This window comes from Malaclemys terrapin, chromosome 25 (genome assembly GCF_027887155.1).
Source record: "Malaclemys terrapin pileata isolate rMalTer1 chromosome 25, rMalTer1.hap1, whole genome shotgun sequence".
In the NCBI taxonomy this organism is placed as follows: domain Eukaryota; kingdom Metazoa; phylum Chordata; order Testudines; family Emydidae; genus Malaclemys; species Malaclemys terrapin.
Genome location: NC_071529.1, coordinates 1,283,163 through 1,306,777, shown reverse-complemented (window position 1 = coordinate 1,306,777; position 23,615 = coordinate 1,283,163). Strand labels below are relative to the sequence as shown.

General features: G+C 62.1%; 1 protein-coding gene across 1 annotated transcript in view; it reads left to right on the top strand.

Annotated features, from left to right (window-relative positions):
- Positions 1–22,061, top strand: part of PLCD3 (phospholipase C delta 3) — a 52,714-nt gene extending 30,653 nt beyond the window's left edge. The window contains exons 4-16 of the mRNA XM_054014468.1: positions 980–1,109; positions 8,057–8,282; positions 11,726–11,927; positions 13,500–13,644; positions 13,966–14,118; positions 14,377–14,523; positions 16,528–16,563; positions 17,158–17,317; positions 18,133–18,249; positions 19,038–19,213; positions 19,527–19,659; positions 20,958–21,107; positions 21,736–22,061. Coding sequence (XP_053870443.1) covers positions 980–1,109; positions 8,057–8,282; positions 11,726–11,927; positions 13,500–13,644; positions 13,966–14,118; positions 14,377–14,523; positions 16,528–16,563; positions 17,158–17,317; positions 18,133–18,249; positions 19,038–19,213; positions 19,527–19,659; positions 20,958–21,107; positions 21,736–21,824 — 1,864 coding nt within the window. The 3' untranslated portion in view covers positions 21,825–22,061. The remainder of the gene's footprint in view (positions 1–979; positions 1,110–8,056; positions 8,283–11,725; positions 11,928–13,499; positions 13,645–13,965; positions 14,119–14,376; positions 14,524–16,527; positions 16,564–17,157; positions 17,318–18,132; positions 18,250–19,037; positions 19,214–19,526; positions 19,660–20,957; positions 21,108–21,735) is intronic.
- The last annotated feature ends 1,554 nt before the right edge of the window (positions 22,062–23,615 follow it).

Here is a 23,615-nt window from a genome sequence, read left to right as displayed (position 1 = left end):
GGGGAGGGGTGGCTGAGGTCTGGGGTTCCAGCCTGCTGTTAGGAGAAGGGTCCGCTGCCCGGGGTCTGTCTCCTTGCACGTACCCCACGCAAACCAGGCCTGACCCAGGCCAGCAGGGTTACACCGCTGTCAATGGCCCTGAGTGCCTGGGCTCCCAGACCGTAACTGACCCTACAATGGGGCCCAGCCCTGCCCTGGCCACATTTCCTGGAGTGCAAACATGGCTGGGCTAAGCACACAGGGCAGGGCGCATGGTGACCCTCCAGCCCTGCCCCACACACCTTGCTGGGCCAAGCACGCAGCGGGACTCTCATTCATCTGCCAGGTGGGCTGGAGAGGCGGCCTGGCAGAGCTGGGACTAGACCTCCTGTCCCCCAGCCTCAGGCTGATGCTTTCTCCCCACATCGCCCTGCCCACCTGGGGCTCTCAAAGCCCTAGTGATGCACCAGGAAGCAGCCGGGTGAGGCAGGGGCTGGAATCTGTTCCTGGCTGTGCCATGCCCTGGTGTAGGGCACATCCCCTCTCTGCCCCTCATGCATCAATGGAGTGAGGACAGGGCCCCTTGTGCAAACCCTGAGGGCTCCTGCCGATAGCCAGGAAAACCCCCCACCGCCTAGCGGCTGTAGGTTTTGTACAAGTTGCACTGGGGCAACAGCTGTGTGTGAAATGACTAGATGATCTAGCACCACCATCAGGCAGCTGCGCGGGGGCTGGGACTGCCCGGGGGCGCTGGGAGTGGGACAGCTGCTGGGGGCACAGCAGGAAGCCAGGTCTCTGCTCAAAGCCCTTGTCATTTTCACTGGCTGCAGGGTCTTTGGGTCAGGCCCTTAGAGCCGACCTCAGCTCCACTGCGTGCAAAGACTGGAGTGAATTCATCACACCTCCCAGTTCATTACAGCCCCAGGCAGGCCTAGCCTAGAGGGGGAGGGGGCACCGGGAGTCTGTCCCCCCCCCCGTTCTTTCCTTACATCTCCTGCATCTGGATCCATGACATCCTGCACCGAGCCGACAAGAACAAGGACAACAAGATGTCCTTCAAGGAGATCAAGGACATGCTGAAGATGATCAATATTGACATGAACGACATCTACGCCTACCAGCTCTTCCAGGTACCACCCCACCCCCCGCCGCTATGCCCCTGGTGCTCTACCCGCTACCGTGCCCCCAGGGAGCCGTGTCTCCGGTGGGAGGGGCAGGGCCGGCCTCAGGGGAAATGGGTCCCTGGCGAACTTGTTATTTGGCATCCTGGCCCCCTACCCTCCCTCCATTGGCCTGGCCCCCTCGTCTCCCCCGGCCCCACCCATCCCTCCATCGCCCCTGGCCCCCACTGCCTCCCCTGCCCCCTCCATCATCCCTGGCCCCCACTGCCTCCCCCGTCCCCACTCATCCCTCCATCGCCCCTGGCCCCCACTGCCTGCCCTGGCCCACCACCCATCATAGAATCATAGAATATCAGGGTTGGAAGGGTCCTCAGGAGGTATCTAGTCCAACCCCCTGCTCAAAGCAGGACCAATTCCCAACTAAATCACCCCAGCCAGGGCTTTGTCAAGCCTGATCTTAAAAACCTCTAAGGATGGAGATTCCACCACCTCCCTAGGTAACCCATTCCAGTGCTTCACCACCCTCCTAGAGAAAAAGCTTTTCCTAATATACAATCTAAACCTCCCCCACTGCAACTTGAGACCATTACTCCTTGTTCTGTCATCTGCCACCACTGAGAACAGTCTAGATCCAGCCTCGTTGGAACCCCCTTCAGGTAGTTGAAGGCTGCTATCAAATCCCCCTTCACTCTTCTCTTCTGCAGACTAAACAATCCCAGTTCCCTCAGCCTCTCCTCATAAGTCATGTGTCCCAGCCCCCTAATCATTTTCTGTGCCCTCTGCTGGACTCTCCAATTTTTCCACATCCCTTCTGTAGTGTGGGGTCCAAAACTGGACGCGATACTCCAGATGTGGCCTCACCAGTGCCGAATAGAGGGGAATGATCACTTGATCTCCTGACAATGCTCCTACTAATGCAGCCCAACATGCCGTTAGCCTTCTTGGCAACAAGGGCACACTGCTGACTCATATCCAGCTTCTCATCCACTGTAATCCCCGGGTCCTTTTCTGCAGAACTGCTGCTTAGCCAGTCGGTCCCCAGCCTGTAACAGTGCATGGGATTCTTCCGTCCTAAGTGCGGGACTCTGCACTTGTCTTTGAACCTCATCAGATTTCTTTTGGCCCAATCCTCCAATTAGTCTAGGTCCCTCTGGACCCTATCCCTACCCTCTAGCATATCTACTTCTCTCCCCAGCTTAGTGTCTGCGAACTTGCTGAGGGTGCAACCCATCCCACCATCCAGATCATTAATGAAAATGTTGAACAAAACCGGCCCCAGGACCGACCCTTGGGGCACTCCGCTTGATACCGGCTGCCAACTAGACATGGAGCCGTTGATCACTACCCGTTGAGCCCAACAATCTAGCCCGCAATCTAGTCCATTCATCCAATCCCTCCATCGCCCTGGCCCCGCCCCCTACCTATCCCTCCACTGTCCCTGGCCCCAGCTGCTTCCTCCAACCCCCATCCCTCCATCACCCCTGGCCTTCACTGCCTCCCCGGGCTCCGCATCTGTCCTCCCTGGTCCCCACTGCCTCTCCCCCCATCACCCCTGGGTCCTGCTGCCTCCCCGCAATTGCCCTGAGTTCCCTTCCATGGCCTCACACCCCAGGCCCACCCTGCTCCTTGCCTCTTGACCACGGTGCCCCCCTGTAAGGTTGGCCCTGGGGAGGGCATCACAGAGGCGATGGCACCAGCCTGTGCCTCTCACCCATAGGACCCTATGTGACAAGGGCTGCATGGGCCGAGGCTGCAGAGTTCTGACCCGGCTGGGGGAGGGGCCGCTGCTGATCTAGTGTCAGTGTCTGGGATCGAGGTCTCTGGGTCGGACACGGGGACGCTTGCCCAGCACCACAGCAAGGTCTGAGTCCAGCCAAGCCAAGTGAGGCAGAGCTTCCAATCCCACTGGCAGAGAACGGTCAGACTTGGTGCACCCACGAGCGTCTTCATCACAGGCTGCAGGGCCAGGGCCCTCCCCTGCTTCCCCCTACCCCAGCCAGCCTGTGGGCCCTACAGGCCTGGATGGAATAGAGCAGCTTGTTCCAACGGTTACATTCCCAGCCCCACCTTCAGCTGCAGCGCCAGGAACAGCTGGGTCCCATTAGGAGCTCAGGAGCAACCAGAAGTCAAGAGAGAGGGATCGGGGCGTGGGCAGGGCAGCGTCCAGGAACGGAGCCTGTTCCTTGGAATCGCAAACAAAGCCAAGGAGGAGGGAGGGGCCTCAAGGCCTAGACCTGCCGCCGGGGCCACCACTCACCCCGACACCCGCTCCTGAGATTCAGGCCGGGAAGCTCCAGCCTGCAGCTGTGTGTGTGTGTGGCCAGGGCTGGGATCTACAGTCCAGTTGGCTGATTATTACCCAGGGGAGGTGGCAGCGCAGTCCATGTACTGACAAACGGGGCCAGGAGCCCTCCTTTTACCTGTCACAAGCTGCACCAGGGCCAGGTTTGATCCTGCAATACATGTGGGAGAGAACTAAGTCCGACCACCACAGTGCAGCCACCTCTGGGGTGGAACATGGCAACAATCTGCATACACGGCCCAAGTTTAGGACAGCAAGTGAAGGAAAATCCTGTCTCCAACAGAGCGTTGGGGGACTTTGGAATTCCCCAGTCTGGCATCTGGCCAGGGCATCAGAGCTGTGAGGTCAGCAGTGGCCACAGATGGCCTACAGTCGCCCCTCGTCGGGTCCCAGAGCCTGGGCTCCAACCCAAGCCCAAATGTCTACACTGTAGTTAAACAGCCCCATAGCTTGAGTCGCGGTGTTTCATTGCAGTGGAGACGTACCCTGGATGAGTCTCGCAGGACGAGGTCACTTAATTTCGTGGCCTGCTGGCTGGGCACTGGTCACACAGTCAGCGAGATGCTGTTTGTGAAGTGAATCACAGCTTGCTCTGCGGAGCTTGTCGCAGCTTGGGAGAAGGTCGGGGGTCTGAATCCAGAGTCACCCCCAGCAGTTCTCAGGCACCCACCCACAGCAGCCACTTGCTTTCATCAGCACTGATCTCCGTTAGAAATAACATTCCCAGCAGTGCTGGAGATCAGCATCACTGGGGGCACAGGCCTAGCGGCACCCCCGCCCTGACCAGCTGGTGCTCCGCAGGGGGCACGCCCCTCTCTATGGCACAGTCAGTCCCTGGCCTCTGCTGAGAGTTTGCCAAGCTGTGATATTCCGCACACTTGTCCACTAGGGACCCACCAACCTCGTCTCTCACAGAGGCCAGAAGACAGCCTGCACATGGGAACCACTGAGCTGATGCAGATTTGAACCCAGGACCTAGATGTGCTGTGGCATTGAAGATCAGGCCTTGTTGTGTCAGGTGCTGCACGGACCCAGAGAGAGACAGACCCTGCTCCAAAGGGGAGCTCACAGTCTGGGGCCTGGTTGGAAAAATCCCCCCCCAGTGACGCAGTTGAACTGAGCTAGGCCCTGGGGTAGAGGCGCTATGTTGCTGGGAGAAGCCTCTCGGGAGACGGGTCCCTCCGCTGACGGGAGAACCCCCCGGTCGGTCCCTGAAGGAGTGTTCAGCATAGACCAGGTGCGGGGAGGAGTCTCCCTCTCCACTGTACGGCTGGGGAAAGGCCCAGGCTGATGGGGGTGGGGGGGGGAGGGCGGCAGAGTTACAAGGGCTCAGAACCTGCCAAGCTCATGGGAAACTTCAGGCCTGTGTGACTTGGCCAAGGTCATGCCACTGAGTCCGTGGCAGAGCCAGGAACTGAGCGCCAGTCTCCTGAGTCCTCGTCCAGCACCGTGGCCACACATCCACCCTTCTCCTCCAGGCCAGAGCCTGCCCTGAGCCCCCAGCCCAGCCCCACCACGTTCCTGCTGGCGAAGGCAGCCTGAGCACAGCGGGGCCTGGACACCAGGGGGGCAATGGCAAGAAGCGTCTTAAGACCTGGGTCAGAGGGCTGGAGCGTGCCCCCCCCATCTCCATGTTCTCGCTCAGCACCCCCCTGCTTCTCATGGAGCCACCTGTTCATCAGCTGAGAGCAGCTGCTTTAGCGCGGCGGGGCCTGTGGAAACAAGTGGCAGGAGCAGGGAATTTCCACCACTGGCCGCAGCACCCTGGGGTGGTCTGTCCTTGGGCCGATGGCCAGGGCCCCTTGCTTTGCACTTGCAGAGCCCCTTCCATCTGGAGCTCTCCGGGGGATTTACCAAGGGAGGGTCAGTATCACGTCCCCACTTTGCAGAGGGTCCCTCCTGGGTCCCCTTGCTGCACCCCCGCACTGTGTTTGGGGCCTGCCGTCCCGCTGGGCGGGCGGGCTGCTGCCGCCTGCAGGGGGGTGTGCATGATGCCAAAGCCTGTCTGGCAGGCCGGCTAAAATTAGCGCCTCACCTGGTGTTGGCCCCGAGCGCAGCAGCCTGGGCTGGGGGTGCAGCTGGCTCTGGGCCGCTCTGCACGGACTAGCAGGGCAGGTTCCCCAGGGTGACTTGTGCAGCCTCCAGGCTTCAGTGCTGCTCTTGGGAGAGGTGCGGCAGCTCCCCTTCCCCGCAGGGCTTGCCTGGGCACAGCATGGTGGGTTAGGCACTAGAGCAGAGAGGAACTTCCACCCATGCACTTGGGTGCCCCGAAATCCGAGCCCGGCTCCAAACGCAGCAGCTGGAGCCCAGCCCCAGTGGGTGAGGGCCAGGAGAGCTGCGAGGACTGAGCGCTCTGCCCAAAGGTCGCCGAGTGCCAGGCTGTAAATCCGCCTGCTTGGTACGAGCGCCAGCACGGACGGAGCCGACTTTGCAGGGCTGGTGGACGGGGTGTACAAGGGGCTCCGTGCAGATACAGCCCTGGGCTCTGTTCCCTGCTCTGCCACTGACTCACTGCATGACCTTGGGTCAGTCACTTCCTCCAAGTTCCCGCAGCTGTAGGACATCGTAATACCCCTGCTTTGAGCATGGAGCTTCTCTCCTCCTGGGCAGGAGGAGAACCCAGGCATCCTGGCTCCCCAGCTCTGACCATCAGATCAGGCTTCTTCCTAGGAAACTCCTGAGGCTGTCCTAGGATGTGGCACCTGGTGTCAGGCCAGTTCCGACAGCCAGCAGGCAGGTTAGACTGGGCCGCGGACTCGCCCGCATTTCTGGGGTGGCGGGAGTTCCTGGTGAGTTCTCATCCACCACCACCTGTGAGGTTATTGATACACCCCCCAGCCCGGCCCTCTGTGCAGCTGCACAGAACTCGCTCCAGAACTGAACACCCAGGCAGAGAAGACCCCGCCTGCCCCCACCCAGCTCCGGCACTCCTAGCTGCTGTGGAAATGCCAGTCCCAGGAGCTAAACAGGGCACGGCTGGCAGGCTGCTCTGTGCTGTGCCCCTCCCCAGATTAGGCCCTTGTGTGGTGTATGTACAGGCAGACGGGTAGCTCTGGTTACAGAGGCGTGGGCAGGGTGTGGGCAACATCCTCATACAGCTCTGCTGCTGCACTTCACTGCAGCCCCCTGGCTCTTCCAGCCCTGAGACCCTGCCCGGCTCTGCCAGTACCCCTCAGCGGGGCCTTGCAGCCCCCCGGCTCTTCCGGCCCTGAGACCCTGCCCGGCTCTGCCAGTGCCCCTCAGCGGGGCCTTGCAGCCCCCCGGCTCTTCCGGCCCTGAGACCCTGCCCGGCTCTGCCAGTGCCCCTCAGCGGGGCCTTGCAGCCCCCCGGCTCTTCCGGCCCTGAGACCCTGCCCGGCTCTGCCAGTGCCCCTCAGCGGGGCCTTGCAGCCCCCCGGCTCTTCCGGCCCTGAGACCCTGCCCGGCTCTGCCAGTGCCCCTCAGCGGGGCCTTGCAGCCCCCCGGCTCTTCCAGGCCTGAGACCCTGCCCGGCTCTGCCAGTGCCCCTCAGCGGGGCCTTGCAGCCCCCCGGCTCTTCCAGGCCTGAGACCCTGCCCGGCTCTGCCAGTGCCCCTCAGCGGGGCCTTGCAGCCCCCCGGCTCTTCCGGCCCTGAGACCCTGCCCGGCTCTGCCAGTGCCCCTCAGCGGGGCCTTGCAGCCCCCCGGCTCTTCCGGCCCTGAGACCCTGCCCGGCTCTGCCAGTGCCCCTCAGCGGGGCCTTGCAGCCCCCCGGCTCTTCCGGCCCTGAGACCCTGCCCGGCTCTCCCAGTGCCCCTCAGACCTGCCTGACCCCAGCATCCTCTGCTGCTCCAGTCCGGGGCTCTGCCGGTGCCGCTCGGTCCTGACCTGCAGCTCCCATGGTCCTAGCAGGGCCTGTTGTGCTGCTACCCTGGGCACGTCGCTGTCAATAGGATCTTGGGCCCCTTCCCTCTCTAGTACCCAGCGGCCTGACAGACCCCCTCCCTGCTGCGGGCGCTGGGCTGCTTCCCTGGGGGGGGGAACTGGGGCTTGGGCCAGTGCCGGCTGAGTCAGTAGAAGAGCTGGGGGGCATCGGATCAGCCCCCGGGGGGGGGGGAAGGGGAAGGTACCTGAGTGGCTGTCCAGGGGCCCGAAGGCCTGTGGATCTGCACAGCAGGGATGCCCTGGCAGCAGGAGGGCAGATGCCCCCACCCCAGCCCTGCTCCAGCCTGTGAGGTGCCCCGAGGGTGGAGGGCAGTTCAGACTCTGGCCCTGGCTGCCTCTCTAGCGATGTGGGCACCTGGCAACCAGGCGGCGGAAGGATGGGCTGGTGATTAGGGCACTGGCCTAGGGCACCTGGGTTCGAGGCCCTGCTCTGCCACAGACTCCCTGTGTGCCTTGCGCAGGCATGTAGCCTCTCGGTGCCTCAGTTCCCCCTCTGAGCCGGGGGGAAGAGGGGGCGCTGCCCTGCCTCCCAGGGCTGCGTGGCTGTAAGGACATCAGGCTGCAAGTGCCCTAGACCCCCCAGGCTCCTCTCCCAGCACCCAGCGGTGTGGTTGTGTCCGGTCCAGCCCCCAGCCCCTTTCCCTCGGGCAGGGCACGTGGGGCTCCAGCGGCCCCGCTCTGAGCCCCGGTCACAGCACAAGGGCTGCAGGGGCTGTTCGCTGCGTCTGAGCCTGGGCTTCCCGTCCCCCAGGAGTGCGACAAGTCCAGCAACGACCGGCTGGAGGAGCACGAGATCGAGGAGTTCTGCACCCTGCTGATGAAGCGGCCCGAGCTGGAGGAGCTGTTCCACCGCTACTCGGGGCAGGACCTCGTGCTGTCGGCCAAGGAGCTGGGGGCCTTCCTGCAGGACCAGGGCGAGGCGGCCGACCTGGCGCACGCCCACCGGATCATCCAGACCTATGAGCTCAGCGAGAAAGGTAGGTCCCCCCGCGAGCCCCAGCGGTCAGAGCTTGGTGCTCTAGCCCCTGTTCCGCTGCAGGGCTCCCTCGGGGGCCGTTGTGCCTCGTCCAACCCTGCAAAGAGCCATCCAGGAAGGAGAGGCGGATACAGTCTCTGTGGCCCTTCAGTCCTTGGGCCTGGTACCACTGCGCCGTGGCGGTTGGTTCTGCACAGCCCAGTAGAAGCTGAGCTGAGAATTGACAAACTCAGCTCACAGAGGGAAGAGCCTTGGCAGGGCGGGTTTGCATGGGGATTCCCAGCTGTGCGACACGGGGACTCCTGATGGCGCACGGTGGAGCCGCTCCCGGGTCTCAGGGCGAGTCCAAACCCCATTGCTGCTCCTGATTAACAAACGTCGGTTTTCTGTGCACACCCGAATGTTAGTGTCTGCAGGTTCTTCTGCCTCCGGGGGCAGCTGCTTAGCTCCGTTCTGCAGCCCCGACAGACGGAGCCGTGGTCTAGTGGTTATAGCAGCGGGCTGGGCATCAGGACACCTGGTTCTTTCCCGTGTCCTGGGGGGAAGCTCTGGTGGTTACAACAGGGGAATGGGCAGTTGGACTTCTGGGTTCTGTCCCTGGCTCTGCCACTGACTCGCTGCAAGACCTTGGACGAGTCAGGGCCTCGCTCTGTGCCTCAGTTTCCCCACCTGTCAGGGGGGTGGTGAGGGTTAATCCCATCAAAGGTGCTATACAACCTGGCTGGCCTGCCCCGTGGGTGTGATGGGCTAACCCGAGCTGGGGCAAGTGGGTGCAGAAATCAGGCCTGGATTGAAGGGGAACGGTGAGGGATGGAGCACCAGGGTCAGAAGCAGAGGCCGGTGCAATGGGCAGAAAGCCAGTGCGATGGCGGGGAGCAGGGCCTGCCCCAGAAGGCAGTTGGCATCCCCAGAGCCCAGCCTGGCAGCCTCTCCCTGAGCTGGCTGGAACTGGCCGGAGATGGTTGTGGGGTCTAACTGGTCTAGCAGATGTGGGGCCGCAGGGGAGCCCCCTCCTAGGTGCAGCGGGTCGTAGGCTGCAGCACCGGCGCCAGGATCACCCAGCAGCATCAGAACACCCCTGGTCCCTGCTTCGCAGCCTCGGGCGTGAGTTCTTCTCTCTCTGGTACTGAGTGGCCCAAAGCAGCCCTGCCTTGGCCCAGGACACCCCGAACCTCAGGGCTGGGTCGGCTCCGCCTGGCCCCTCTGTCTGGAACAGCTGGTTCAGCTAGACAGGGCCAGGCGCCAGCCCCGTGCGAACACCCCTGAACTCCGCCAGGCCTCCTCCTGGGAGCCCGTCTGGGTCCAGTGCGGCTCAGAGAGCCTGGAGGGCTGTGCTGTGCGATCACAGTGAGGAAGTGTAAGTGGGGTCCTGGTGGGGGTTCGCTTGCCCCTGCAGCATGGGGGGGTCACTGGCAGGATTATCCGGGTGTGTCTCACTTCATCATTCCCCTGCCATTGCACCATTGCCTGGTGCCCTCAGCTCCCGGTCTCTGTCTGTGGCACACACTAGTTCATTGACTTTGGTCTCGTTTCAGTGTGTGGGGGCTGGGAGGGCTTGGTGGCCCCTGCCCTGGTGGCCCCTCTGGCTTTACCTCTGTGCCTCTGTGACTGTGAGGAGCTGTCGCGGGCTGGGCGGGCAGGAGCGCCCATGGACGATCCAGACTGCCGGGGCTGAGATCGGGCCCGGAGGCAGCTGGACTTTCCGGGCTGGGAGCCGTTCTATGCTGCCAGGCAGAGGCTGGGAACCCTTGGGGTAACACTGCCCCTTCTCGGCCTTGTCTGCGCGGTCTCAGCCATGCGCATTGCAGCCAGCTTTACCCGACTACTAGCTAACTTGCCCAAACTCTGTGGCTGTGTAAACAGGCTGCAGCAATACACATCCCTGGTCTCCGAGGAGGTTCGGATCCGAACCTCCATATTTTGCATCCCAGCCCCTGCAAAAGCGCTCATAGAACCGGAGAGCCGGAGAAAAGATCTTTGTTGTGGGACAAGCTCCAGCATATCTGAGGCCTTGAGATTCCAGTCCCTCTGCACCAGTGCACACTGCGCCCTAGCCTGCCCTTGCCCTCTCCGCTGTTGGTTTGCCATGGTGCGGCGCTCAGGGACTGACTGCGCTGGGATTTTCTCTGCATTTCCCATGTTATGAGCACGGTTGCACTGGGGCTGTAGACCCACATCTGAACCTCCTCTGAGCCCAGGGGAGTTTAGACCCAGGGTTTTGCTGCAGCCCATGACACAGCTGGGGCCAGTCACGCAATAGGGCTAGAACTGAGGGAGATTCCAGTGGCCCAACTGTGCTGTAGTTTACCGGGGGGGGGGGGGGGGGGGGGGGAGGAGGGGGGCAAATCAGGGGTAATTCCACTGTAGTCAGCGGAGCCACATCCGCGGGTAAGGGAACTCTGCTGAGGTTTTGCATGTGGTTTGGCAGCGCTTCGTTATGCTAATCGTAGCTGAAGCAATCCCAGAAGCCCCACTCCAGCATTCCCTGATTGTGTCTCTCGCATCTTTCCTGTTCCTCTCAGACCGAGTGTGCTCCCCGCTGGCACAGGGTGCCTCACTTCCTGTCCTGACCCCTGAATGCCCCCGGACTCCACCCTCGCCAGCTGGGCTAACTCAGGCTGCGTCTGACCCTGCCCAGGGCGATTGGTAAACAATTGTGTCTAGGACGGCTGATGAGCAATAAGGAAAAGGAAACCAAGTGGCCTGAGGCGGGGGTGGTGAAGGGCCTGGGGGCTGCCTCGGGGAGCTGGCACGACAGCAGCGTTAGACAATCTCAGCCTAGATTTGTAAAACTCTCCAGTGGCTCCATTGCTGCTAACTCGAGATCCAGACACCAGCCATGGCTGGGGCAGAGGACTCTGGGGCTGAGCCTCCTTGGGGGAGATGCTGATCCGGACACTAGAAACGCATAGACAGCTGGACAAATTGAGGCCCCATGACAGAGCTCTCAGCGAATGCACGGCTGACAGAAATCACCCCCCAGCCAGTGCCTGATCTCAACCCCAGCACTTTTCACTGCTTCCTAGTCTACTCCCCATGGGAGGGACATGGTGCCAGACCGTGTGCGAGAGGGGAATGCGATACAGCTGGGCAAACTGAGGCACAGAGTGGGCGAGGGGACATGTCCAAGGCCGCACAGTGAGACTGCAGCAGAGCCAGAGAGAACCCAGGTCCTAGTGCCAAGCTCTGGCTGGTACAGACACACCCCCTCATGGAGCTGGGCACAGGGCCTGGGATTCCTGCCACCCCACCCCCTACTTTAATCCCTGTCCCAGCCAGGGTCGAATCAGGACTCCCAGGCTCTAACCCCTGAGGGTTCCAAATTGGGGTGAGAGGCTTCGACAGCCTGAAATTCCCGGCATGGACACGTTGCCCTGTGCGGACACTAGGCCCAAAATCTGGGGCGGAGCCTTTAAAGAGCCCCTGGAAATGTGGTCCCTGCAGCCAAGCAGCATGACCGCATGATGCTGGATGGGTTCATGATGTACCTGCTGTCTGCGGCTGGTGACATCCTGAACCAGGAGCACACCAACGTCTACCAGGACATGAGCCAGCCCCTCTGCCATTACTTCATCTCCACCTCCCACAACACCTACCTGACCGACAATCAGATCGGGGGGGCCAGCAGCACAGAAGCCTACATCAGGTAAGGGGGCCGGGCAGAACATGGGGAACTGGCAGGGTCGGGGGTATCGAGACCCATCTGGAGGGAGGTGTGCCAGCATGGGGGTCATCTTTGCCATGGCAGAGAGGTGGCCTAGACTAGAGCAAAGGCCTGGTCCTGCTGAAGCAGAGCAGCACTGGTGGCCAACAGCCATGCTGGGCGCTTCCCCAGAAGGGATAAGTCTCTGACTGTCTGACAATATTCATCTGCAGGAATTCCTGCCTGACCCCAGCCAGGGATCAGCCTGTGCCCTGAAGCATGAGGGCTAAGAGGTCTTGTCACTTTTATCCCAGCAAGTGCTGCTTGCTGCAGATTCTTTTTTTCCATTGATTTTGGTGTCTATGGGGCCTGTGTCCTGAATGCAGCATAATAGGAGGCTTGTCAGAGAGCACAGCTCTGTGGGGCTCCCCCTGCAGGTGACTCCGGGGTGGATATCCCCCTGTCAAACCCCCAGTGGAGGGGAGCAGTGCATCAGGGGCAGAGGGAAATGTAACCCTGAGGCTGCAGGAGCAGCTGCTGGTTGATTTTGGGCACAATGGGGAGGGCTCCCTGTGTCCCTCCTGCACCAGCCCTGGTATTGGGAGATGAGGGTTTGGCACAAAGTGATTTACTCCACTAACATCCTGCAGCAGTGAGTTCCACAGGGTAACTGTCTCTCTCTTTCTCTCTCCACCTGCACCTCATAGAATATCAGGGTTGGAAGGGACCTCAGGAGGTCATCTAGTCCAACCCCCTGCTCAAAGCAGGACCAATCCCCAGACAGATTTTTACCCCAGTTCCCTAAGTGGCCCCCTCAAGGATTGAACTCACAACCCTGGGTTTAGCAGGCCAATGCTCAAACCACTGAGCTATCCCATCCCCCTGACATGCTCCAGTGAGACCCCACTCTCACTTTCTGGCAATGGCCAAGCCCCACACTGTGCTACAAGTTCTACCCTCCCCGTGCCAGGGTTTGCCTTTGTTCTTACCCCTAAGACAAATCCCTGAAGCAGGGCTGTGCTCCCTCCTGAGCTAGCTCTTTTTCCTGGCAGGCCCTTCCTCTAGCTGTCCCGTGCTGAACTGGAGCTAAATGAGACCCACCTGATCTGGCAGGCAGGGTGAGTCAGCAGAATAGCTCTGTACCTCCCATAGGCTTCTAAAACTCCTTGCCCAGTTCCATCTCCCCTTAGCCTTAAGCAAGCCAAGCCCACCCTCCCAGTGCTTTGCCTTTCCGCTGCACACTTGGAGCCTGTCATACAGGACCTGTTTGCAAAGCACCTCGCCATATCCAGGCCCTACTCAGACTGCTCCGAGCTGTGTCCTACACCAGGCTCCCGGCAGGGTAAAGCAGGATGTCGATGGAGGATCAGGCCCCTCACTAGCTCAGCGTTAACAGCCAAACTCGGGGGGGAGCCATTCTCCGGGAGAGCATCATGACCACAGGGCAGGGGCCAGGCCAGGGCTGCCTGGGGAGGCTCAGGGCCCAGCTGCGCTGGAGTCTCTGGACTCGTCCTAAGGACACGAGGTGGCAGTTTGCTGTGCCAGCCCCTGGCTGAACTGTGCCATCCCCGTCAGGGCGTTCATGGAGGGCTGCCGCTGCGTGGAGCTGGACTGCTGGGAGGGCTCCAACGGGGAGCCCATCATCTACCATGGCCACACCCTGACCTCCAAGATCCTCTTCAGGGACGTCATCGAGATCATCCGGGACTATGCCTTCAAGGTGAGTACCGTGGCGGGCTGGCGGAGGGCACAGGGCCCAGCTCTGCCACAGCAGGAGGGGACTGGAGTTTGCACCAATGTGCTTCTTGCCCCTCCATCCGCAGCTGCCTGGTTACCACCAGCCGTGGAGCTGAACCCTGCTCCCACCACACGAGTGGGTGTTTTGCCTCTGACATCAGTAGGGCCAGAGCTCGGCCTGTGGGATCCCACGCTCAGCCCATAGCAGGGGGCTGGTGTCAGTCTGTGGACCCTGCCTAGGCTGGTCTGCCTGGAAGGGGGCGGGGCCCAGTCCCTGTCCCTAACCCCCACTCCATCTCCCCAGCACTCCTCGTACCCCGTGATCCTGTCCCTGGAGAATCACTGCGGGCCGGAGCAGCAGGTGACCATGGTTCGGCACATGAAGGCCATCTTGGGGGACATGCTGCTGACCCAGACGCTGGATGGGCAGGTCCCCAAGGAGCTCCCGTCACCAGAGGTAACACCTCTGGTAATTCCCGTGGGAGGGGGAGGGATCCCCGGGCAGCACTCCCATGGACTCCTGCAGGGGGGATGCTCAGAGCAGGGACCCAGAGCCCCAAGCTCCATGCTTTCATTACATGGACATCCCTGGGCGCTGCCTTCCTCCATCCCCTGCCCCCTGGGCTCCTTGGACCGCACGGTGGGGCAGCCAGCCCTTGGAAGGGAAGGCATTGGGCAGGGGGCAGAGCTCTGACATGGGCTGTCTTCTCCTCAGCAACTGAAAGGGAAGATCCTGGTGAAAGGGAAGAAGCTGCCAGACCTGGTGTGTGACCCCGAAAACATGAGCTTCCTCTCCGACAACCCCGAGGAGGAGGAGGAGGAGGAGGAAGAGGAGAGGGTGCTGCGGAGAGAGCGCAGGAGGGTAAGGGGGTAACGTGGACCAGCCCCTCGTGGGACTGCGGGGTCCCAGAACTCGGGGCTGGCCCCCAAGTGTTGCGGATTGTGCTGCTGCACCAGGCAGGCACCCGCCATCCGTCCCTAGGGCACAGAGAGATCGGGTGTGGCACTGAAGCCAAAGCTTTGGTGCGTGACCCCAGCTCAGCTGGAACCTGGGGGGCGACAGCCCCCTGGGACGGGCTGGCAGCACCCTTGAGATCTCAAAGCCACCATGAAAAGGGTACAGGGGGGCTTGCAGCCAGTTCGCTGCCTTCTCCCTGGCCTCAGTGTTGAGACAGACACTACATTCGCTGCCTCTCGGTGGGGATCTCTCTCCCTCTCCCTCACCCACCTACTCCCAAGAAAGCTGCCCTGTGTGTAGCTGCCCCTGCCCCATGGCCGGATTTCCAGAAAATTCCCTTTCAGGAGAACCGCAGGAAGGTTTCAGCTGTGTGCCTGCCTGGCTGGCTCTTGTCAATTGCGCTGGTGCCCTGCTGGCAGAAAGTGAAATTGACAGGAGCTGACCAGGGGCTGCCCCGTTCTCAGACCACATCTCCACTACAGAGTCTGGGCAGGCCTAGCCCCCTCGTGCAGACAGAGGGAGGGAGGAGTTCTGCCCGGGCAGTAACACCACCTCCATGGATGACGCTCGCTGTGCAGACCAGGGCTGCGTCTCCACTGCGGGTTTTGCAGGCATAGCGATGTCAGTTGTGGGGTGGTTTTCTCACACTTCTAGCCGACACAGCTGTGCCAGCATGAGTGAGGAGTGTAATGTAGTGTAGACCAGACCTCGGCTTCCCCACCTTCCCCCCCCCCCGGCTGCTGGACAGGCAGAGAGCTGGGCGCCCAGCCTCTGCCAGCTCGCCTGGATGGCTCTTGGCAATTTCGTTTTCTGCAGGGAGAAGGTGAAATGGAGACGCGCCATGTGGCGGGCAGTGCAGAGCCGCATTGCTATTTTGCTGATGGGGGCGGATTCGGCGGGGGGTGGGCAAAATGGACATTTTTCCTGTGGAAAATTTCCGTTTTGTGGAAAGGGGATTTTCTGTTGGAAATTCATTCTGGTGGAAACTCCCCGACTGGCTCTCCTCAGGACAGACGAGCCGGAGTGGCTGTGAACTGTTCTGAGCCTCGGGGGCTGCCCGGCTGCCCTGTCCCAGATCAGTCCCTTCCGGCCAGCTCTGTGCATGAACAACTGCTCTGGAATAGCCTCCTGTCCCAGTCTTACTCCCCGACCTGTCGCAGGGCGTCAATCACCTGGGCTGGCGCAGGATCCAACTTCCTGGTCTTTGGAAAGCCCTCATAGGCGCGAAGGAATAAGCTCCCGCTCCCTGCAGGGAGAGGCGGCTGCTTTCCCTACTGATTGTAGGATCTGCTGTCTGCAGGAAGCAATGCCGGTTGCTCACCTTTGTTCCTGTGGCTTTGGGCTGAATCTACATTCCCAGGAAGTGGTGGTAGATGGGGCTTTTCCCGCAGAGCCCCCGCTGGCACAATGCCTTGGGCGAGTGCCAGGGGGCGCTGTGCTGCTGTCTTCGGCTCAGACAGAAACCCCAGGTGCTAGCACGTAGGGCCATGAAAGGTGCCATGGGGTTTTCCAGTTCGGGGGGTTAATGGCCTGGCCAGGCCACACCCTCCTGTTGGTTCATCTGGAGTCTGTAGCTCCCTGTCCCACTGCTGGGCCGGGTTGCTGAGCGCTGTGCACCGCAGGGGTGGGTGGCCTGGCTGCTGTCTGGGGAGGGTCTGTAAAGGTGGGGGCTGTGGTGCAGGCTGGCTGGGGAGAAGGGAGCTCATGGAGCCGGGGCAGTTGTTGGCCGGGGGCTGTGGACTCGGCCGGGCCAGGAGCTGGTGGAGGAAATCCCAGGGCCGGCGACCAGTGGCTGTGAGGGCAGCGGCAAAGCGTGCAGTATTCCCATCCCACTGCCTCGGGCAGGGCCTGAGACCGCTGCTTTCTGCTCCCCCCACTCCTGAAACGACACTTTCTGTTCTCTTCCAGTCGTCCCATTCGCTGCAGGAGATCAGGCCGCTCCAGGTGAGTGCTCCCGGCAGGTCTCTGGGTGGGACAGTAGGACTGACCCCGTCCCCTCTTGCACCGCACTGCATGTCTGAACGGGGCTGCCCCCTGGGCCCAGGTTGGGGTGGGGTTGGTGCGTCTTAGGGCCGGTGCTCTGTTGCTGTCCTGGCCGGGTGGCTGGCCCCATGGCCAGGCCTGAGCTGGCGTCTCTCAGGACTGAGGGCTGCCGACTCCTAGCTGAGCCCCTCCTGCCTCCGCCTCCCCCAGGAGACTCACCCCTAGCGGGCCCCAGTCCTCTGCCCGCTGCTGCCATGGGTCCCTGGGCCCCGTCGCCTGGCACGAGGGCCACTCTCGGTGCTCACTGGGGTTTCTCTCGGAGGGCCCTGGCCTGGGAGGTGCTCAGCTCCCTGCGCTCACGTGGACGCCGATGGGAATTGGGTGCCCAGCACCTGCAGCGGGATGTTGGGTGGGGGGCGTAGCACCAGCAGGACACAGTCGGGGGCTCAGCTAAGCCCCCGAGGTGCTGAAAGGTCCCAGCTGAGGGCTGCTGGCGGGACGTCCCGGGGAGAGCGGCTGCAGCAGCGACCCCATCGCTGTGTGTGCTCCCGGCAGGCGAAGGACGCCGCGCAGCTCTCCCAGGAGCTCTCCGACCTGGTGGTGTACTGCCAGGCCGTCCCCTTCCAGAGCCTGGAGCAGGCCCTCAGGAGCCAGCAGCCCGGGCAGATGTCCTCCTTCAGCGAGAGGAAGGCCAGGAAGCTCACCAAGGAGTCAGGTAAGGTTGGGGGAGGGGCAGACAGGCTGGGCTGCACTGGGTCGCACTGGGTTGGCCTGGATCCTCTTGGTGTTCTGCCCTGGGCCAGGCTGGGCTCCGTGGGGCAGGGCTGGCCTGGGTCAGACTGGGCTCCGTGGGGCAGGGCTGCCCTGGGCCAGGCTGGGCTCCGTGGGGCAGGGCTGCCCTGGGTCAGACTGGGATCCAGTGCATTAGATGGGGTGGATTGCACTGAGCTGAAACAGGAGCTCAGACACTAGATCGGAGGGAGCTGGGTTAGACCGGCTCTGGTTGCGGTGAGCTGGGGTCAGGCAGGCCTGGGACCCATGGACCCAGCAGGCTTCCTGCGGTCTGAGCTCGGAGCCGACCTGCTGCAGTAGTGGGGAGCTCTCCTCTTCCCTGGATGCTTTTCATCCCTCTGCTCTGAGCTGTGCTGGGGAACAGGAGGGGACCCTGCAGAGACCCGTCCGGGGCACTGGCCTGGCCCAGCACTGCAGCTAGCAGCCGAGATGTTCCAAAAGGGCCGGAGGGCTCGGGCTCAGCATTTCCTGAAAACTGGCCGCCTGATTGTTAAGGGCATCTGTGTCAGGTGCTGTACAGACACAGGGCCCAGACGATCCCTGCCCCAAGGAGCTCCTGCTCGCAGCTGCACAATCTCAGGTGTCTTCTGTTGGGCTCCCAAGATCACTGGTCTCTTGACCTGGCCAGCAGCCCCAGCTGGGCGATACGGGCTCACTCTGTCTGGCTCTGGTAGTCCAGGGAGGAGCTGACCCGCACTCCCAGCCCCGCTAACAGGCAGCTGCTTTCCCCTGCTGCAGGGAACGGCCTGGTCCGGTACAATGCCCGGCACCTGAGCCGCATCTACCCCTTGGGGCTGAAGATGAACTCTTCAAACTACAACCCCCAGGAGATGTGGAACGCCGGCTGCCAGCTAGGTGAGAAGCCCCCCCCCATGCCTCAGTTTCCCCATCTGTAGCACAGGAATAATGATACTGGCCTCCTTTGTGCTGTGCAGAGAGGGGAGGGGCCCAAAAAGGCCATAGTGAGGGTTACTGGGGAGGGGGCTGAATGGGGCACCAGGCACAGCCCCTCACGGGAAGGAGTTGGGATGGGTGTTAAGGGAAGGGTGCCACCTGCTGGTTCTCATGGATCCTTCCTGGCCAGTGTCCCTGAGGGCCTAGCCAGGGCATGGCCCAGTGACTGTCTGCAATCCAGGACAAGGGCCCTGCTCCATGTCACCCTCCCGTCCTGTGGGCACAGATCCAGCCCTCCAGCCCAGGGGGACTCACGGGAAAGCTGCTAGGCCTGGGGCACCGACATGGGGCCTGCCGTGAGCCGCAGCAGCCGCCCCCCAAAGGCCACGCGGCGACAGGCTGTGCTCGTCCCACGCGGGGAGACTGGAGCTCTCGCACGGGGCGGGTCACACAGCCCCTGTGAGCAGTGATGGGCGGGCAGGGGGCCCCGAGGGAAACCTCTGGGCCCAGAATGGCCTCCTGGCTCCAGGCCAGTATGTCGGCTCCCCTTCCCCTCCCCCTCCCCAGCACCTCCAGCCCCCACCCGTGTACGTGGCTTCCCTGTACCCTGCCCTGGCACCACCAGCCCCCACCCGTGTACGCGGCTCCCCCGGACCCTGCCCTGGCACCACCAGCCCCCTGCCCGTGTTCACGGCTCCCCCGGACCCTGCCTGTATAAACCCGCCTGCTCTCTGTGTTTCCTTTCGAAGTGGCTCTCAACTTCCAGACCCCCGGCTGGGAGATGGATCTGAACCACGGGCGGTTCCTGGTGAACGGGCGCTGCGGCTACGTGCTGAAGCCCACCTTCCTGCGGAGCCGCCAGGCCTCCTTCGACCCCGAGAGTGGGCGAGGGCCCGGCCCCAGAGCCACCCTGCTGCTGGTCAAGGTGCAGGGGTGGGGCATGCGTGGGCGGGCGTCTGCAGGGGCTGTGCCGGGTGCGTGTGCAGCAGGGGTGTGTAAGTACCCGTGTCACATGGCTGGTGGGTGTGCGAGGAGCGTGTGCCGGGGGAGAGGCTGTGGTCCCTGCAGGCTCAGAGCTGCCAGTGTCGGAGGCCCGGGCACTGCTCAGCCTGTTCCCATCCCCCACGCCTAGGCCAGCTTTGCTGTGGCCCCTGTTCCAGCTTCCCCAGGGAGGGTGATGGTGCGTCAAGTGAGGGGCCCATCCCCCCACCCCGCTCTAAACCCACCTCCCCCGGCAGGTGATCACGGCCCAGCAGCTCCCCAAGCTGAACAACAAGAAGAGCTCCATCGTGGACCCCTTCGTGCGCGTGGAGATCCATGGCGTGCGAGCCGACTGCAGCAGTAAACAGACCGAGTACAAGCTCAACAACGGTGAGTGGGCCCCAGCCCGTGGGACCATGTGATCCTGGTGGGGTCCGGCCAAGCTAAGCAGAGGAGACCTGGTCCGCTCCGGCTGGGAGACCTGCAGGGACAGCCGGAGAGCGGCAGGCAGCAGTGCCACTGGCTCAGCAGGGGGCGCTGTTCTCTGCTCGTCAGTACCCCGAGGAGCTGGGCAGGAGGGGAGTCGGGGCCCTTGGCCTCTCCTGGGTCAGCCCAGCTGGCAGAACGACTCCCTGAAGCAGAATGGGTGAGCGCTAGAGCGTGCTAACGACCCCGGGCCCCCCTCCCCTGATAGTGCTGGAGTCCACAGCGCCCCCTGCAGGGTGAGCAAGAGAAAACCCCTCCCCTCCTGCCCTGCCCTGCCCTGCTGGGGAGGAGGCCTGCTAGTCAGCTGCTGTGTTTCTCCCCAGAGGTGGCTGTTTCTTAGTGCTGGGGCCTTCCCCTATTGCCTGGGGGGCATCTCTAGGTCAAGGCAGAGGCAGTGGGTGGGTGAAGCGCTACCTGCCCTGAGGACAGCAAGGATTTCAGGCTGTTAAATCAATGATTGAGCAGGGGGATGGGAGCAGAAATTATTTGGGGCCACAGCTACAGGGCAGGACCCCACACCAGCCACATCACCCTGAGCCCAGCACACACGGGGTTAATGCAGCAATCCCATTGCGATATTTGGTCTGTCCCTGGGAGCCCAGCAATCATTTAAAGCCTGGGCCAGGGGGCCAGCGACCGCCCACTTCCCCGAGGTAGGAACTTGTCCCATTGAAGGGATCCCCCTGTAACAGGCAGGTTAATGAGCTGCAGATCATGCCCCTGAGAAATGACAATCATTCCAGGTTAGCCTGTGGGACTCCCTGCCACAGGACAGGCAGGATTCCAGAGAGGCCTGGACCTTTATCTGAGAAGAGCAGCCAGAAGGGCTGGAAATCCTCCTGCTTTGGGCGTGAATCACCCTCCAAACCCTTCACAGGGTTATTTTATTTATTGTAATTATTAATGGGGGGGGGGGTGTCCCTGCAGCTCTCTCGGAAGCAGCTGGTGGGCAGGGAGACTCCAGGAGCTGGAGCCTGGCCTGGCCGCTCCCCTGGAAGGCGCCTGCAGCGACCGAACCTGAGGCCCCCGGAGCACGAAGTGGGGCCCCGCTGCTGCTGGAGCCCAGGGAGCAGCCTGTTAGCACGGGGCATGTGACCGCGCCACTCGAGGGGCCAGAGAAGCTTGTGTCAGCGTGTGAGCGACACCTGCCTGCCCCATGGGGCAGCTGGCCCCAGTCCGTGACCCCGTCCCTTCCCCTGCAGGCTTCAATCCACGCTGGGAGGAGACTCTGAGCTTCCAGCTGCAGGTGCCGGAGCTGGCCCTGGTGCGCTTCGTGGTGGAAGATTACGACACCACCTCCTGCAATGACTTCGTGGGGCAGTTCACCCTGCCCTTCACCAGCCTGAGGGAAGGTGGGTGCCTGACAGGGGCTGCCCGGCCCCCCGGGGCAGAGAGTGCAGTGGTGCCCGTTCTGCCAACCCAGCGGCAGCACTGGCAAGAGGCCCGTGCACTGGGGTGTGGGAGCTGCAGCGAGGGGCCATGAAAGCAGGTTCAGGGGATGCCTAGAGCAATGGGGGGGACCCCGCAGCTCAGCAGGACTCTCCCTTTGGCATCAGTCCTGCCGACCCAGAGCCTGAGCAACTCCTGCTGCAGGCCTGGCGCCATGGCCCACACAGTCCCCTCTCCAGAGCAGAGGGTGCTGGCTGGCTTCCTGTGGGGCTAGCCACCCTCCTTCAGCCCAAGGAGGGGGACCTGACCTGCCTTTCCCCAGCCCGTGCTGGCTGGCACTCTGCTCTTCTTTGCATCACTGGGAGGGGAGCCCGCCCACACCCCTGCCCTCCACTGCCAGCCTGGGCACCAGCCCTGCTTCACCCCAGAGGTGGCTGCATTTCAGCAGCAGATAACCAGATTCCTTAGCGGACTGCAAAGAGCGTTTGGGGAAAGATGCTGCACAAAGCTTTGCTCCAACTGATGGCTGTGGGTCCAAAGGGCCAGGGGCTGTTTGCTTCCCTGCCTCACCTGCTCCCTCCCTGTTCCCAGGGTATCGTCACATCCACCTGCTCTCCAGGGACGGGGCATCCCTGGCGCCAGCCACTCTCTTCGTGCACATTAAATCCAAGAAGATGTGAGAGTCCGAGGATGAGGATCAGCAAGCGAGCGGGGAGATCAGCACCTGGGCGGCTGTGGCAGAACCCTCGAGGAACCGGTTCAACGTTAACCTCCTCAGCTGGGTGTGTGGAGGCCCGGCCCGGCCTACGCCTGGGGGCTGGGCTGCAGCGGAAGGTGGGGCCTCAGCGGTCCTGCCCAGGGCTTAGCTGCTGCAGAGACTGGTTTGGTTCCCATCCCCCTAGAGTAGGGCTAAATCCCTCCAGCCTCTGCACCCACCTCCTCGCCGGGGCCGCGGGCTGCACCCGTTACCCAGGGCGCTGTCGGAACCAGGCCTGAGGAAGGGACTTGTACTGGCCGGGACCGCGTTAGCGCAGCCCCACGGCCGGGGCAGTTGGAAAGCAGGCGGGTAGGTGCGGGGCATAGCTGTTCTAGCTAGTGCTGGTGTTGAGCTGCACAGGGCCTGCTTCCCCCTGCATCACCCAGGCACACGCCTACCCACACTGATGGGGGGGGGGAAGGTGTCGGGCCAGACACTTTCCAGTTAACCCTTCAGTGGCCTCTCCATGCTGTGAGCTGAGCCGGCTGCGGGGCCTGAGGCGTGAGCACAGCCGCGGGGGGGAGTTTGTAAGGTGGGGCCCAGAGCCAAGGGCCTGTTCCAAGCTGTAGAATATATTGTAAAGCGATTAATAAAGTTTATTTTACCAGACCCCTCCTGTGGCGCCTGCTGTCTCTGCCTCCCTGCCCCCGCCAGCCGCTGAGCCTGTGTTCGGCAAAGCCCCTCCTCCACCTACGGCCGTACCTGAGCAACAGCTACCAGGGGCTGGGAGTCGGAGCCCGACCCGGGGGCTGGAGCTCACAGCGGTTTAGAAAACGGTGGAGCCTGCTCCGTTTAACGGTTAAAACTCATTATACAAGCAAAGGTCACAGCAGCAATTGCGTAGCAGCAAGAGGCTGCCGTCCACTTGCCAGGAGCTGGGAGCACAGTAGGAACAGAGCAACTGGTTTGCAATAGCCAGGGCCTGAGCAGAGCCCCTGACCCGTCCCCTCGTGGGGCTCGTTATGCCTCTGTCCACAGGGTAACAGCTGTCGGGGGGGGGCCATGCAGGGGAGATGATGGGGGGAAATCTGCGAGCTGCACGACCGGGACTGGCCGTCGAGGGTAGAGACGGACACTGAAACTGGCAGGAAGGGGGGTTTTGCCTAAACTCAATTTTTCATGAAAAGTACCTGCCTCTTCCAGCTTCTGTTTAAAAAAAAAAAAAAAAGAAAGAAAAAGAAAAAGTCATTCAACCCCTCGTTCTATTGTTAGGTCTCTACAGTGCCTCGGGGATGGGGTAGTTCAGCTGCCTCGTGCCTCCCGTCTCCTCTATGGGCTTCCTTCACCAGCTGCACTACATCTCCCAGAACGCACCACAGCTCTAGGACACTGGAGCACCCTGGGGGATGTAGTCTGACCAGGGAGCTATCGAGGCACCGAACTACCAGTCCCAGGTGGTGCTGCAGCGGCAGGTCTGAGTCTAAATAGTTCAGATTTTTATTTGTTGCTGAAAAGTCAAATTTTTCTGTGGAAAAATCCTCCATCCTCCCCCCAGCTCTAGGGCTGCCCCGGCCAGAGGGGGCGGGTTTACACTCACCCTTGCCCCCGGGACCCCTCCCCTGTTTGCTGTCAGTAATCGTCCTGGGCTGTAGCTAGGATCTAGACCTCCCTCTTATGCTTGGGAAGTGCTGACAGTTGGGTGACAATAGCACTTTGCGGCCTGCGCGCTGCGTAGCACAGACAGATGGACAATCTGTGCCCTGGAGCTGCAGCT